Source organism: Morchella importuna (genome assembly GCF_003444635.1).
Source record: "Morchella importuna strain M04M26 chromosome Unknown Morimp01GS016, whole genome shotgun sequence".
Lineage (NCBI taxonomy): Eukaryota > Fungi > Ascomycota > Pezizomycetes > Pezizales > Morchellaceae > Morchella > Morchella importuna.
This window is the reverse complement of record NW_025763413.1, coordinates 557,440-573,384: the sequence shown is the minus strand read 5'-3', so window position 1 is coordinate 573,384 and position 15,945 is coordinate 557,440. Positions and strand designations below refer to the sequence as shown.

The 15,945-nt window shown below is 54.5% G+C and overlaps 4 protein-coding genes across 4 annotated transcripts; 2 read left to right on the top strand and 2 right to left on the bottom strand.

Annotated features, from left to right (window-relative positions):
- Positions 1–1,921: 1,921 nt before the first annotated feature.
- Positions 1,922–5,873, top strand: LAJ45_05841 (uncharacterized protein; the record flags this gene model as incomplete). The annotated part of the gene is made up of 3 exons (XM_046115410.1): positions 1,922–4,700; positions 4,754–5,573; positions 5,654–5,873. The coding sequence occupies 3 exons, from the start codon at positions 1,922–1,924 to the stop codon at positions 5,871–5,873; spliced, it is 3,819 nt and encodes a 1,272-aa protein (XP_045971459.1).
- Positions 5,874–9,119: 3,246 nt separating this feature from the next.
- Positions 9,120–9,872, top strand: LAJ45_05840 (uncharacterized protein; the record flags this gene model as incomplete). Its single annotated transcript, XM_046115409.1, has 1 exon — positions 9,120–9,872. The coding sequence occupies one exon, from the start codon at positions 9,120–9,122 to the stop codon at positions 9,870–9,872; it is 753 nt and encodes a 250-aa protein (XP_045971458.1).
- A 998-nt stretch (positions 9,873–10,870) lies between these two features.
- On the bottom strand, positions 10,871–11,329 carry LAJ45_05839 (uncharacterized protein; the record flags this gene model as incomplete). Its single annotated transcript, XM_046115408.1, has 1 exon — positions 10,871–11,329. The coding sequence occupies one exon, from the start codon at positions 11,327–11,329 to the stop codon at positions 10,871–10,873; it is 459 nt and encodes a 152-aa protein (XP_045971457.1).
- Positions 11,330–14,829: 3,500 nt separating this feature from the next.
- On the bottom strand, positions 14,830–15,886 carry LAJ45_05838 (uncharacterized protein; the record flags this gene model as incomplete). The annotated part of the gene is made up of 2 exons (XM_046115407.1): positions 14,830–15,325; positions 15,399–15,886. The coding sequence occupies 2 exons, from the start codon at positions 15,884–15,886 to the stop codon at positions 14,830–14,832; spliced, it is 984 nt and encodes a 327-aa protein (XP_045971456.1).
- Between the last annotated feature and the right edge of the window lie 59 nt (positions 15,887–15,945).

Here is a 15,945-nt window from a genome sequence, read left to right as displayed (position 1 = left end):
ACCTATATCTGTGATGTGAGGCTGGACTACCTACCTAGGCCCATGGGCTTGGGCGTATTATACATAACCCCACCTTTCGCTATTGGGGGGGGGGGGGCTGGATCGGAGAAATGCTTTTCCTCCTTGCGATTGTGGGCTGTTTCGATATTTTTTTATTTGCCTTCCTTTCTTTCTTTCTTTCTTTTCGCGTGGCTGAACCTTAATTGGCATTGGCCGGGCCTATCTATCTACTACGTCGTTTTCAGCTGGGACTTGGCTTGGCGGGGTGGGTGGGCGATCACTTTGCTTGACAGCTTGTGTGATGTGGCTGGTTGCGGCCTGGTGGTGGTTTTTACTTTCTTTCTTGGTTTGTGGGTGGGTGAGTGGGTGGGTGTTATAGAGGTGTAGATAGATGCATTTGAGATGGCATTGATTCCGGAATTGAGGATTGGCTCTATAGTGGTTGCTGGTATACATGTACTTGTGTGTTTGAGGGTGTCGAGATACGGTGTGTCTGGTAATGTGGAGGGAGAGAGAGAGCTAGAAGGGTACATCATGCAGTGGTGGTTAAGGGTTTATCTAGCTGGAGCTAGCTACATACCTGAAAGATGAGTGAGATGCGGTTAGTTTAGTAGTAGTACTCTAGGGCTAGCTTATTCCTGGTATGCAACTCAATTCTATTTTTCAATTGTATGTATATCCAAAACACTGTACTCTACAGATACCTGGCACAGATCCAACCGTAAACGAATACGAACGATACCGTTGTATGTATGTAGATTTTCCGAAAGTTCTGTGCGACGTGCACATCTCCCCCCAAGTAGCACAGCTGTACCTGGTACTACCTCTTTCAGTGTTGTACCTACATGTATCTACCTCGAACCTCCCCTCTGGTGGCCCCCCCGAGTGCTCTCCCATGATCCCTCCCCTAACTAAGCCCCAATCAAGCCTTAGTAACCACCGACCTCGCTCGCCCAGCTAAAGGCTGGCTAACCCAAGTTTCTAACCCAACAGCCCCCCGCCAAGCCGGGGTGTTACGTTGCCGTACCGTTTGCTGCACTCCGAAGCCCCGAGTGGTCGTTAGGCCCCCGACACCCCGGGAAAGCCGCGTGGTCCGTAGCAGGACAGAGCAGAACAAAACAGAACGGGCAGAGCTGAAAGTGAAGGAAGAGGGGAAAGGGAAAGGAAAAGGGAAAGGGAAAGGGAATTAAAAAGAGAGAGCCGTGCTGGAATATACGGATATCTCGGGAACAGAGAGGGCTTCTTTCGACTCCCTTTCTTTCTTTCTTTCTTTCCTTCTTCGTGTGCTCCGCCTTCTGTCTTTTATCACCACCATACCATCTATCTATCTATCTATCCCACGCTGGATCATCTGCTCCATCGTCATCACTCATCATTCATCATCCCCTCAACCACTCACTGATCGCTCACTCACTCCTCGGACTGCTGCTCCCTTTTATTATTTATTTTATTATATTTACCGTGCAAGGAGCACACGATCAGCAACCCCCCGAATACGACGAATATACCCATCCATCCACACACGTTGCAGCAACACACAGCAGCAACACACACGCTCAACAGCACACAAACGCACCCTGCGTCACATCCCATCCATCCTGCCAGCCATCCGTCAATCCAGCCATCCCACAGCTCCCATTTGAGCCGCTATCTGCCTACACACGCACCCTCCCTATCCCGATACGTGCTCTGCACAGCTCATCAATCACGACCACCACCAGAACCAGCAGCACAACCACCAGCACCCACCACCACTCCAGAACAGCACAGCAGAAGCACAGCACATCTCCCACCCACCCCCCCCCGTCCAGTTAACAACACACCTACCCCCCCCCCCCCCCCTCCACTCCACACACACACCCCATTGATAAATAGGGGATCCGTCTCCCCACGCCCCCCCCCCGGAAATCCACTCCCTGAAATGTCCAACCACCACCCGCACCACCACCGCCCACCCTCCCCCACATACTCGACGGCCTCATCCTCCGACCTAGACCTCGACCTCGCCGAGCTCCACGACGGCGCCGCAAGCCGCTCAATCCTCTCGTCCGAGCGCGAGCGCGAGCGGGATCGGGAGCGTGACACGAGCACACGGGAGAGCGGCGACAGCGCGCGCATTGCTCTGCGTAGCCTAAGGATGGGACTGGGGCGACGGGGCGTGCGGCGGGAGGAGCTGGACGAAGACGAGGAGGCGCTGCTGGGCGGAGAGCACGATGATGATGACGGCGGAAATAATGGCAGAGAGAGGGATCGGGAATCGTTACATGGCGGCAACGGCGGCGGCGGAGGGGGGAAGAGGAAGCTGCTGAGGAGATTGAGTAGTCGGTTGAGTCTGCGGCCGGGGAGAATTGGAGGGTCGGGAGCGGGCGGGGCGGCAGCCGGGAGTGGTGATGATGCGGAGCCAGAGGTGGATCTGGCGTTTAAGCCGAGTAAGGAGACGCGGGTGGTGGGGTTGGGAGCGTCGGGGGTGGCGGGAGTGGGTGGCCTGAAGGCGCTCAGTAAGCGGAAAGGAAAAGAGGCGGTGTACCCGCCGAATATCATCTCGAATCATAAGTTCACACCCATCACGTTCCTCCCGCTTACGCTGTACCATGAGTTTAGCTTCTTTTTCAATCTCTACTTCTTACTGGTGGCACTCAGTCAATGTATTCCAGCGCTACGGATAGGATATCTCAGCAGTTACATCGTCCCGCTGGTGTTTGTTCTCGCAATCACGCTGGGGAAGGAGGCACACGACGACATTGCACGCCGGCGGCGGGACAAGGAGGCCAACAGCGAGCTCTACGAAGTCCTCTCCTTCGCCCCCGGCACGAAGCGGAAAAACGTGGGCCATCTAGATGACACTCTGACACTCATGAAGAAATCACGGGACCTCAAGGTCGGCGACATACTGATCCTGAAGAAAGACCAGCGGGTACCCGCAGACGTGGTGATCCTCAAGACGATATCCAACGAGGCAAACAGCACGGACGAGGAGGCGGCCTCGGGAGAGACATTCATCCGTACCGACCAGCTGGACGGAGAGACGGACTGGAAGCTGAGGCTTGCGCCGGCGCCGACACAGGCGTTGAGGGCGGGCTTGCTGGTAGGGGTCACGATCACGGCGAGCGCGCCGAGTAGAGAGGTGAATAACTTTGTGGGGTCCCTGGCGTATGAGCCGCATTCGATACCGGAGGATGAGAATGCAGAGTCGTCACTTGCGAGCCCGAGTACGCCGCAGGCGGGATTCAAGGTTGGGTTGTCGATTGATAATACGGCGTGGGCAAATACGGTACTGGCTTCCAATTCGACGACTCTGGCCGCAATTATCTATACGGGTCCTGAAACCCGTGCTGCTCTGTCTACCTCTCGGAGCCGTAGCAAGACTGGGCTGCTCGAGAAGGAAATTAACAACCTGACCAAGATTCTCTGCGCGATCACCTTTTCCCTCTCCATCGCGCTCGTCGTCCTACAAGCTGCCGAAGGCCACCCAGCGGAAGAAAACGACGGCGGCGACAAGCCAATCCAATGGTATCTGCAAATCCTCCGCTTCCTGGTCCTTTTCTCCACCATCATCCCGATCTCGCTGCGTGTAAATCTCGACATGGGCAAGTCCGCCTACGCCTGGTTCATTGAGCACGACAAAAACATCGCCGGCTGCGTCGTCCGCACATCCACCATCCCCGAGGAGCTCGGGCGCGTCGAGTACCTTCTAAGCGACAAGACGGGCACGCTCACGCAGAACGACATGGAGCTCAAGAAGATCCACGTCGGCACGGTGTCGTACGCGGGCGAGGCAATGGAGGAGGTGGCCGACTACATCAAGCAGGGGTTTCTCCCCGGCGAGGCCGGCGCCGGCAGTGGCACGCAGAGCGCCGTTGCGGTGCCGAGCGCGGCGGGTGGCGGAGGGAATACGACGAGGACGCGCAGGGAGATTGGGACGAGGGTGAGGGATGTGGTGCTGGCGCTTGCGCTGTGCCATAATGTTACGCCGACGACGGCGACGGAGGAGGGCGCGAGTGAGGCGACGACGACGTATCAGGCGTCCTCGCCCGATGAGATTGCGATTGTGCGGTGGACGGAGTCGGTGGGGCTGCGTCTTGTTCACCGTGACCGTAATGGGATGCGGCTGGTCTCTGTGTCGACTGGTGAGGTTGTTGTCCGTGTCAAGATCTTGGAGGTGTTCCCGTTTACGAGTGAGGGGAAGAGGATGGGTATTGTTGTGCAGTTCATTGTCAACAGCCACACCACCGACCTGCTCAGCGGGCCGGACGAGCCAAGCGGCGATATATGGTTCTATCAGAAGGGTGCCGATACGACAATGTCGCCCATTGTGCAGTCGAACGACTGGCTGGACGAGGAGTGCTCCAACATGGCGCGCGAGGGGCTGCGAACGCTCGTTGTGGGGCGCAAAAAGCTCTCGCACTCAAAGTATGCCGAGTTCTCCGCTGCTTACAAGGCCGCCAGTTTGCAGCTGCATAGCAGGGACACGCAGATGGCGAGGGTGGTGGAGGAGTATTTGGAGCGGGATCTGGAGCTGCTGGGCGTGACGGGCGTGGAGGATAAGCTGCAGAAGGATGTGAAGAGCTCGTTGGAGCTGCTGAGGAATGCGGGGATTAAGATCTGGATGTTGACGGGTGATAAGGTGGAGACGGCGCGGTGTGTGGCGGTTAGTGCGAAGCTGGTGGCCAGGGGACAGTATGTCCATACAATTGCGAAATGTAGGTTTTTCGTTCTCGGGGGTGGTGGCGAGTGCTGACCTGTGATGCAATAGTAAAACGGAAGGATCTTGCCTACGACGCACTGGAGTTTCTTCGGAACAAGACCGACTCGTGTCTCCTAATCGACGGAGAATCACTGGCGCTATTTCTTTCCGTATACCAGACCGAATTCATCACCCTCGCTGTGCAACTCCCCGCCGTCATCGCCTGCCGCTGCACCCCGACACAGAAAGCCGACATCGCCCGCCTGATCCGCACACACACGCAAAAACGCATCTGCTGCATCGGCGACGGCGGCAACGACGTCTCCATGATCCAAGCAGCCGACGTCGGCGTCGGCATCGTCGGCAAAGAGGGCCGGCAGGCCTCGCTCGCCGCCGACTTCTCCGTCGAGCAGTTCTGCCACCTGACCAAGCTGCTCGTGTGGCACGGGCGCAACTCGTACAAGCGGTCGGCCAAGCTCGCGCAGTTTGTCATGCACCGCGGCTTGGTCATCAGCGTGTGCCAGACCATGTTCAGCATCGCGAGCCGCTTCGAGCCCATTGCGCTGTACCAGGGGTGGCTGCTCGTGGGCTATGCTAGTGTGTATACGATGGCGCCGGTGTTCTCGCTGGTGCTGGATAGAGACGTGGATGAGCGCCTCGCCGAGCTGTATCCGGAGCTGTATAAGGAGCTTACGGAGGGGCGCAGTCTGAGTTATCGTAGCTTTGGCGTGTGGGTGCTTGTTAGTATCTATCAGGGGAGCATCATACAGGGACTGTCGCAGATACTGGTCGGACTGGGGGATGAGAACTTTGAGCGGATGGTATCGGTCTCGTTTACGGTGCTGATCTTGAATGAGCTGATTATGGTTGCGCTCGAGATAACGACTTGGTATATATCCCCCCACCCCCCTTCCCCTTTTCTCTACTTGACTGGGTGAATGCTAATAGTGGTTGTGGTGTGGAAAATAGGCACGCATACATGATCTTTGCAGAAGTCGGCACGGCAGTCCTATTCTTCGCCAGCATGCCGCTGCTGGGCGAGTATTTCGACCTGAGCTACATTGTCACAATAGGGTTCGTGTGGAGGGTGGCCGTCATCAGCGCGATCAGTCTGATACCGCCGTGGGTGGCTAAGGCTGTCAGGAGGAGGTTGAAGCCGCCGAGTTATGCGAAAGTGCAGGGTATTTAGATTTCTTTTTTTTTCTTTCTTTTTTTTCTTTTTTCAAGTTATATATATGTTTTTTGTGTGTGTGTGTTTGAGGATGTGCGTTTTGAGGATGTGCGCTTGTTTTAGTTTTGAGGATGGATGTGTGGTGCATGTTTGGCGTTTTTTCTATTTGTGGTCATGATATGTGCTGTGTGCTGTGCTGTGCTGTGGGTGTGGGCTGCTCGGGATATAAAAAGTTGAACGGATGGATGTACTAGTACTTACAGGATAGCTAGCGGTAGCTGTATTAGCTAGCTACCTACATAGCTAGCTAGTTAGCATAATATGTGCGCGCGTGCGGGGTGTAATGTCGGCCGGTAGATGAACAAAAATATAATGCGTACGAATCTCACGGTGTGTGGTTGGCGTGTAGGTGTAGGTGTAGGTGTAGGTGGAATGGTTGGGTTGGTATGGTTCATACATTATCACTCGGCGAATCGGGGGCGGGCGGGGAGGCGGGGGTTAGTCAGCTGGTGGTACACTGGATATGGAGCTAGACCCCAAACCAGTAAAGATTTACGAAGAAAAAAAAAACCGCTCCAGTTTTGCGGAGGGTTAGGTTTTTATCTCGTTGCTAGCTAGCGCCGTGTCCACTCTCACCGGTATATGGCTCCTGGATGGGGTTCGTCGCGAGATATCGGGTAGGGCCGGAATTAGACAGACAGACAGACAGACAGACAGACAGACGTAAGGGGCGCCAAGGCATTATGCCTCTCTCTATTTCTATGTATGTACTCCTCGCGATCCAGATCTTCGGAAGATCAAACCGCCAAAAGGGTGCGCCGGCCCCACAAAATTCCGCCCTGGAGGAACCTTAATGATCTACATGTAGTTACAGCCAGCAACTGTACTGTACTGTAACTCTACTGAGCACGAAGAAGAAGAAGAACGCTCCAACAGCGCTGAGCACGAATGTGAAGCCCAACATGTCACAGTTATGATGGGCAGCAATGGGGGCTGTGCTAGTTGCTATATGTAGCGATGACATAGTTGATCTGGTGGGTGGGTCATCGCTTGTCACTCGCGGGTGGAACAGAGCTAGTACTATAGCGGTGCTGCGCATCGATTTGCGGCGACCGGGGTACGGTGGGTGGGTATAACGCTGCTCGTGTTTTTTCTTGAGTAAGGCGGTTAGAGTTAGACAGTTTGACAGCTGTAGGTAGGTTGTTGAGGCTCTTCCGGTTCTTGATGTCAGGTTATAGGTAATGACATAGAGTGACGGAGGGGGGAGTGACCATGACGGAGGGGAGGGAGTGGGTAGGGTAAAGTACTAGGGGGCCGACTGGCTGGTTGGGAATCTTCTCAGCAGTCAGTTAGGCGTTCCCCGACAGCTACTTAGTTACATGTTAGTAGATCAATAGCAGTAGTAGTAGGATACAAAGTATCGGGTCCGTAGGGCAGTCAGTCTGTCGGCCCGTCACTAAGCCCCCCGTTTCACTCCCCCAGCAATCCACGCGAGAGTAGTGCTTTTCGCGTCGAGTGACACGCTATGACGGCAATGTACTGCCACCCGAGCCTAACCACGTCTTCGATTTTCCCCCTCCAGACCCTTTCACCGCTCCTCTCCTCTACTTCCCCCTAGCACTCACCCACAAGTACCAACTTCTGCTTACTAGCAGACAGGTAGCTAGGTAGCCATACCCATGACGTCCGGCGCCCTGATTGGTCCGCGACCTCAGCACCCCCTCGGCTGCACAGCCACTGCACTTCCCCTTCTGGGACGCCCAATCGCGCTGGGGGCTGCTTCGGGTAGGTACAATCAATACCTACAACATGTTTCGTGTAGGCTCCCCTCCTGCTTTGCTAAGTAAGGTAGGTAGGTACCTGAGTGAGAGTCTGAGAAGGAGAAAATCAAAAAGGTATCCATCCATAACCTAAGCTACCATGTACAATAAAACAACGGAATCGAGACGCGCAGCCAGGGGGTGGGTGCAACAGCTGGGCCCTATCGGCGTGGCTCCTTTGGGCGGGATTGGAATCTTTTCGCACCAGTGAGCGACGTGGACGGAGTTGGGAGCGGAGTGGATTGCAAGCGGCGGATCAATGGTGGGGCTGGTGGTGGGGGATGGAGCGGTGGTGGGGGATATATATAGAGGGTATGTGGGGTGGAATAATGGGATCAGTAAACAGGACAGCTAGCAGAGATTCAAAAGGTGAGTGAAGAGTGAGAGTTTTTGTGGCTGACGACGACGAGTTTGCAATTGCTACAACGGATCGCATTGTATTGCTTCGAATTCGATATATAGTCTGCAGCGACTCAGCAGACAACAACGGCATCGACTCTACTCCGGCAGTAGGATTATTACTCAATTACAGCGACACTCACACTCTGGTAGTGGTATTGTGCGGTCTCGATACTCAGCGCTAGCAGTTAAACAATATCGACTCCGGTAGTGGTATTGTATTCGGTCCAACAAAAGAGGGCATTTGCAACTATACATCTGCTCTGGAAGTGGGATTATTCGACCTCGATCATCAACAACATTTAAACAACATCTACTCCGGCAGTAGCACCATTACCCAACCTCAACAAACAACGATAGTTATACAATATCGACTCTGGTAGTGGTATTCGGCCTCGATAACCAGCAGCAGCTGCAATCTACTCCGGTAGTTTTATTACTACTTGGTTTCGATAGACAGCAGCTGTTTTATATATAGATAGCTACTCCGGCAGTAGTATTATCACTCAATCTCAATAAAAGCCAACAATTATAACGATATCCACTCTGGTAGCGGCATTCGATCTCAATTAATCCCACTACACCCACCCAGATGTCTCCAGCAACCCCGCTGCCCTCCCGCTCCAGCACCCCTCCACCACCAGGCACACTCTCCCGCTCCAGCACCTTTGCCCCAGGCACACTCTCCCGCTCCAGCAGCTTCGCCCCATCAGAAACACCCTCCCGCTCCAGTACGCCTCCACCCCCACCCCCGTAAGTCCCCCCCTCCCCCCACCTCCAACACACCCACTAACCCCCTCCAGGATGAATACGAGCAAACCCTCCCCACCCCCCCTTACTCCGCACACCACGCCCTCCTCGCCACGCCCGAAGACCCCACCACCGGCCGCCGCACCCCCTACACCCTCCCCACCCTCCACCCCTCCACCACCCTCACCACCTTCCTCACGCAAGAGCTCTCCGTCGACCGCATCACAAAGATCGCCCCCTACCTCCGCACCACAAAGCCCCGCCACGTCCAAGAGCGCCCCTCCACCGCCAACTCATGGCCGGCCGCGAGATCGTCCTCGCAGAAAAGATCGACCTCCACCTCTGCTGGGAGGGAAAACAGCTCTACCTAAAACCCATCCCCACCTTCCTCCTCCACCACGACTTCTTCACCCACGCAATCTGCACCGCCGCCGCCGCCGCCCCGCCCGGCAGCACAACCGCCAGCAGCGACCTCTACGCAAGCGCCTGCGGCTTCCTAAAGTCCTACACAAAGCTCATCCGCCACGAAAGCGACCTCGCCATCGCGCAAGAAAAAAACCTCATCCCCGCCAGCGTCACCTGGAACCAATGGTGCGACTTCTCCGCCGACATCGTCCTCAACACAACAGGCATGATCCTGAGCCAGCGCTACGACTACGGCGAGCTGCGGCTAACGCGGCTGAACCTGCTCTACGAGATGCACGCCTGCGAGCCGTTCCACTGGGGCGACCACCGCTACAAGTTCCTGCTCGACACCATCAGCCACGAGTGGCTGCTCTTCACGTTTGTGTATTTCACCGTGGTGCTGACGGCGATGCAGGCGGTGCTTGCGACGCAGTATGGCGCGGGGAGCGTGGGCATTCAGAGGGCGGCGTTTGGGTGTGGGGTGTTTGTGTTGGTGGTGGCCGGGGGGTCGTGTGTGCTGATGGGCGTGTTTGTGTGGTTGAGGGCGTATGTGTTCTTTTTTAGCGAGACGTGGATTGGGAGGCAGCAGTATAGGATTTATTATTTGGACCGCATTTTGGAGGCGTTGGTGTTGTCGGAGTGAGTGAGTGAGGGTGGGCTTCTTTTGGTGGTGGAGGAGATAGTGGGCGGTGGATAGTGTCGTGGGGAACAGGAGAAGGAGAAAAAATGGTCGCTGTTGGACGTCCTATAGACATAGGCCTTTTCCTTTGTTCAAAAAAGTTATAGATTTGCTTTCAAAAGTTGATGGTGGGTAGAGTGGATAAAATCGGTCATTGGTGACCGTCCTAGAGCTATAGACATAGCTATATAGACATTTTTCCTTTCAAAAAAATTTATAGATGAGCTTGCAATGATAGATTTTACTTCTTTTTTTTCTTTTTCTCTCTCACCCTCCCTGACCTTGCAAAGCAACGCATCACAGGTTCTCACTCGGGGGAACTTGGGTGGGGTGAACTTACATTTTGTAAAAAGACTGCGGAGAATTGTATTGGATGATTGATAAATCAACAAAGTACTCCTTTTTATAGTTATTGTATAACAAAAACGGTTGTAAATAAAATAAAATTTAACGGAAAAGGGCAAACTAAAAAGACACAGTCTTAATTCGGTATACGTACGTGCTCTATCTACAAATAACACATGGTAGCAAAACGGGCACCCCACTTCCCTTCCCCGGCCTCTGGAGAGGTTAGAAATCGGAACAGTCTCCTAATTTATTCCACGATAAAAAAAAAAAAAAAGGATAAAGGGTATAATCTACAACAGATACTGCAACGACTTGATGATCAGGGCGCGCTACCATCCCCACCCGGTTCAAAACAGCTGAACAGGCTTGTTGGCGGGGTCGTACACGGCGAAAGCATCCCGGACACTCCGAAACGCGGCTCTGCAGTCCCCCGCGAGTTCTCCGAAAACCTCCAGAGCGTCATCCCTCGCAGCGTTGGCCAGTGGCCGGCACCGGATAGTCTACGATGCCCTTGAGCTTGCAATTGGCGGCGGTGTCTGTGGCCATACCCTCGGGGCGGAGATCACGTGACCGAGCCAGGTGGACCGTGGCCTCGTCGAAGCAGCCGGCATCCCCTAGATCCTCAAGCAGAGGCCGGCGTCACGGAACAGGGACAGAGCGGTGCGTGTGTGCGAGAAACCATCTCGGCGGGCGAGTGAGTCGGCCCAGACGATGCAGTCGTCCGCGAGCACGCGGCAGAAGGCGTGGGGCGGGGGCGAGTGAGGAACCCATCGACGAGCATGCGTTGGAACGTGGCGGGGCGCGCTCTTGAGGCCGAAACGGCGGCATGACCGTTCCACCGGTACCGGCGACCGCGGGAGCAGATGAAGGCCGTTTTGTCTATAGGCGTGGTCCGCGGCCATCCTGATGCGGTCGGGTGCGTTGACTACGTCGAGCTTGGTGTACAGGTTGTGTCCGGCAGCGGGGGGTCCGGCATTGGCGGCAGTGGGTAGGCGGTCTGCACTGTCACTGCGTTGAGCGGGCCGTAGTCGATCACACATCGGCGTTCGTGCGCCTTCTTGCCGCATGTGCATCTCAGCGGTGGCATTCCGTGCAGGCTTTGTTGACAAAGAAGGTCTGCGCGGCGGCGGGCGACGATGACGGCTCGATGCGGCCCAGGGCGAGGAGGCGGTCGATTTCAGCCGACTCGGCGGCGAGGGAGGCGGGCAACATAGGTCTTGGCGTGGCGGGCGGTGGCAGACGGTGGCTGACGGTTCTCTGTGGTGGTCGGGATGCAACACTGTACCTACTCCGTGGAGCTAGCGTCGAGGTTGAAGAGCTCAAATCCCCTCTCCCAGCACGTCAATCAGGTGACCGGTTAGCTCAGCGTCAAGTCAAGTCTGGCCGGTCGGGCAGGTGGGGGCATCCATTTCGGGGGAGCTCTGCCACTCGCCCATGGTGGATGCTGCGCTGGAAGTGATACTTAACCTTGGCAGTGTAGATTACTCTAAGGCCGTGCGTGTCCCGATCATGTCTATCACAAAACACTAACGACTGGTCGAGAGAAGAGACGAACGGTGATGTATTGATAGACCACTCGATCATCTATCTTTATACAGAAACAAAACTGAGGACAAGTTGTCACGCCATCTATCTGTTGCTATAAGTCTACAGTTGTAACATACGTAGCCTACTGTCACGATGAATTAAGCAGAACCCCTAACCCTTCGATGACAATGAACATTAATGCTCAATCACGGGGAAATACATGTAGTCGTCCACGTGCACAGCTATAATTACTTATGGCCGCAACGACCAGCCATGGATACCAAACACGAGTGAAGGAACTTAGGAACAGACGGAATAGGTCCAGTCTTTTCATTCGTGCTGGTAGCCTACGGACAGATACTCACACGGGGCCGACCTGGATCATTACTATGTACATGTAGTCATAGATTATCACTCGCCGCCCGCCGGGATGTGACACCCGCGCCGGCGGGTACGTGGGGCTCAGGGGGAAGAAGCCTCACTACCTAGCTAGCTACATACATAGAGCTACGTGTACATTTGTGTAGACCATGACGACACACCCAAAGCAGCCATGCACAGGTACTTACATCACAATTGCAAACAATTGTCCATAACATTGTGGACCAGGTTGTGCATATACAGGCACATACTAAATCCACTCCATGACCGAGCTCCTCAGTCTCCTGCATGAGCTCCCCCATAGCATGGCCAGCCTCACAAAAAACGTCCGGCGTTGCATGCCCAGTACCTTAGCCGGCCTATAACACGATTCAATCGCTCACCCCGTACTAACTACATGTAGCATAGAGCATACCGTACTAAGCTCTGTTACAATATAAGCTACGAGCCCCCCCCATAGAGCTAACAGTAGCAAAGGAAAGAAGATAAACATGGGGTTGGACGTGGCCCAGCGGTATAGAGCTCACCCTCTGTACCGAACTTGTGAGCGTTCAACCCCCCCTCCGGACGTAGATAAAGACGTAGCAACCGAGGCCTAGAGCAGTGTTGTGAACTTTTTGTTGCTCTTTTTTGTTTTGTTTTTGTAAATTATTGTTGTCGAGCGGAGGGTTTTTTATTATTATTATTATATACTAGGGGGGCCGCCGGCCGGGGGTTACCACCCGGGTCCTTTCTTTCCAGGAATCATTGAGCCTATGTCCATCCCGAGCTGCCTATCTACCGGCTCCCTTGGATTCTCTTCCCTTCACCTCTCGGTGCCATTCCCCCCCCCCCCCCCCTCTTTTATCGTAGTTTCACTCCGTTCAATGGGCGAGGGCGCCGGTTCTGGGTTTCCCGAAAGTTTTTTTACCCTACGTATTCTTTTTATATTATTCCCTTAAACCGTCCCCAAAGTGCTGACCCACCCCCCCCCCCCAAAAAAAAAAAAAAAAAAAAAAAAAAAGCAAATTTGGTGTAGCTTTACTACCAGATCTTATCTTTTCTTATAATTATCAAAAAATAATAGATCTCCCACTACAAATTCAACCCCCCTATATAGTAACCCGCGCGGGGGGGGGGGGGGGGGGGGGGGGCGGGGTTAGCAAATGCAATTGACGGGTTAATAAGGGATAGTAGATTCCGTCGTTATAACGTTACAGCTGGAACTGCGAAGGCAAAGGGTGACTTAAGGGTGAAGTAAGTAAAACTGAAAAAAGGTGTTCGGGCAACAGCTATGTCTACTACTTTGAGGTTTACTGGTAAACTAAGGTATGAATATAGGTTATATATATATATATATATATATATGAGCGGGCACGGTTCAAAAAATAGGAACCGGAACCATGCGCACCTGCATGCAAGCCGAATTGACCACTATCCCTTTTCTTAGTACATGTATGTACATGTAGTTACTCAGCAATTGTTCCTAAGCCCAGCCCAGCCCAGCCCAGCCCAGCCCAGCCCAGCTAGCTAGCTAGCCAAACCCAACCAGCAACCCCCCCCCCCCCCCCGCGCATTTAATTGCGAAATTTTTGATTACTCGTCCCGGCGTTTTTGTAGTATAGGAGAAGGAGATATAAGCTATGTGTAGATGGCTATAATGTACCACCTACACATACATGTACATGAATAAAAGAAGACACTCGATCGCGCCTCCTCCTCCTCCCCCCGCAGCCGCGGCCGCGGCCCAGCTGGCCCACCTGTCAGCTAGCTAGCTAGCAGCGTATGCAGTACACAGCCAGTACTGGTCCATGAACAATCTCTCCACAGCTAGTATATAGATATAGACCCCTCGACGATCGAAGAGTTAATCCTGCTACTACCATTATTACCCATTGCCTCCCCCCCCCCACCCCCCCCCCCACCCCCCCCACCCCCCTCACCTTCCACCTTCCACTCTCAAGCCTCAAGATAGCCGGCAAAGGTTGCGCGCGGCGCCAATCACTAAAGCATTAGTCTATAGCTATAGCTAGCTAGCTAGTGAAATTAAACTGAGGGAGTACATAAACCCACCCACGAACCAGATCACGACCAGTGGGCGCCAGGGACAACCTACACACACATACCCAGCACTACACTAGGGCCCCCCTACTTTACTTGCCGCCCATATACGTCCTACAACTACAGCCAGGCCAACCCGACACGCACCGTTCCCACCGGCCCTTCTTGGGGGGCGACTAGCTACATGTACTTACTTACTATTAGCAGCAAGTACATACTAAGTACAAGCGATCCCCCTGTAGCCCTACTTTTGGTCATGCTGTATTTGCAATTGGTACTGTACTCTAGTTGTGGGTTTAATGATGGAGGTTGGTTAGTTGATCAGATGGGGTCAATTGGTCTGTGATGGGAGTACATTCACAGGCCATCACTCGCACAGCTTTCCCGCAGCCACAACCCCAACCACAACGCCAACCTCACCGCCATCCTTACTTGACTTCACATAACCGCGCCCGCGCCCGCACGCAGCGCCGCCAGCGTTACAATTTACTATAAACCGCATAAAACATTGGTATATTCCTACAGCACTACAACAACAACTTTGCACAAAAAAAGAAAAAGCAAAGAAAAAAAGGCACAAGCAATCAAAAAAGAGTCTATTAACCCCCCTTCCTACAACCACCCCCTAATACGCCTCCTTCACCACATCCAACCCCCCCGCGCCCCCGCCCGCCTTCCCCCTACTCCGACACTTCACCCCCCAATCCACCAAAATCGGCAAAAACTTCCACAAATCAAAATCCGGCCACAGACACTCCAAAAACACAATCTCGGTATCCTTATGGCACTGCCAGAGCATAAAGTCGCTGAGCCGCTCGACGCCCGACGTGCGGATGAGCAGGTCGAGCGGCGGGCAGTCGGCCGTGAACATGTGGTCCGTGAGCGTCTGCTCGGTGATGGACTCGATGTCCATGTATGAGGGTATTGCCGTCTTGGAGGACGTGGTGGAGTTGGCGGAGGAGGAGGTGGTGGTGGTGGAGGAGCTGCTGGATTTGTCGGATGTGGGGGAGCCGGGGGGGGGAGTGGAGGTGCAGGGCGTGGTGGAGAGGGAGACGATGGTGCGGATTGCGGTGGTGATTTCGTCGCGGGAGGTGTAGGGGAAGCAGACGTTTAGGATCGCCCTGTTGTCTCTGTCAGTGTCTATAGCTCACTACCTATGGCGAGAGAAGGGGAGAGGGAGGAGAAGAGGCGCACTTTTTATTCCCCCTCGTCATCTCCGTCGCCTGCGTAATCACCTCCAACACATCCGGCCTCAACAACGGCAGATGCCCCAGCACCCTCAGACTCGCTCCATAGCGATCCATCAGATCCCCATGCTGACACAGCTGGCCCAACTTGATCTTCGCAATCTCCATGAGGGCGTTCACCTCATGCAGCGGCCGCTTAAAGTTCTCGATGCTAAAGGCATAGATGGTGACGACTTTGACGCCGCTCTTGTAGCACACCTCGAGGATCTTGGCGAGGGCCTCGAAGCCCATGTTGTGGCCCTCGACGGTCTCGATGTGGCTGTTGCGCGCGAAGCGACGGTTGCCGTCCATGACGAAGGCGATGTGTTGCGGGACGGGTCCTTGGCGGAGAGCGTTGATGAGGAGCTCTTGGGTGAGCGAGATGACGTACTCGATGGGGGGGGAGGAGAGGAGCCATTTGCGGGTGCGGGAGGAGCCGTGGAGGGTTGCGGGCATGGCGGCGGCGGCGGTGGGTTCACGGGGGGGTGTCAGGGGGGGGGGTATTGTGAGGGCGC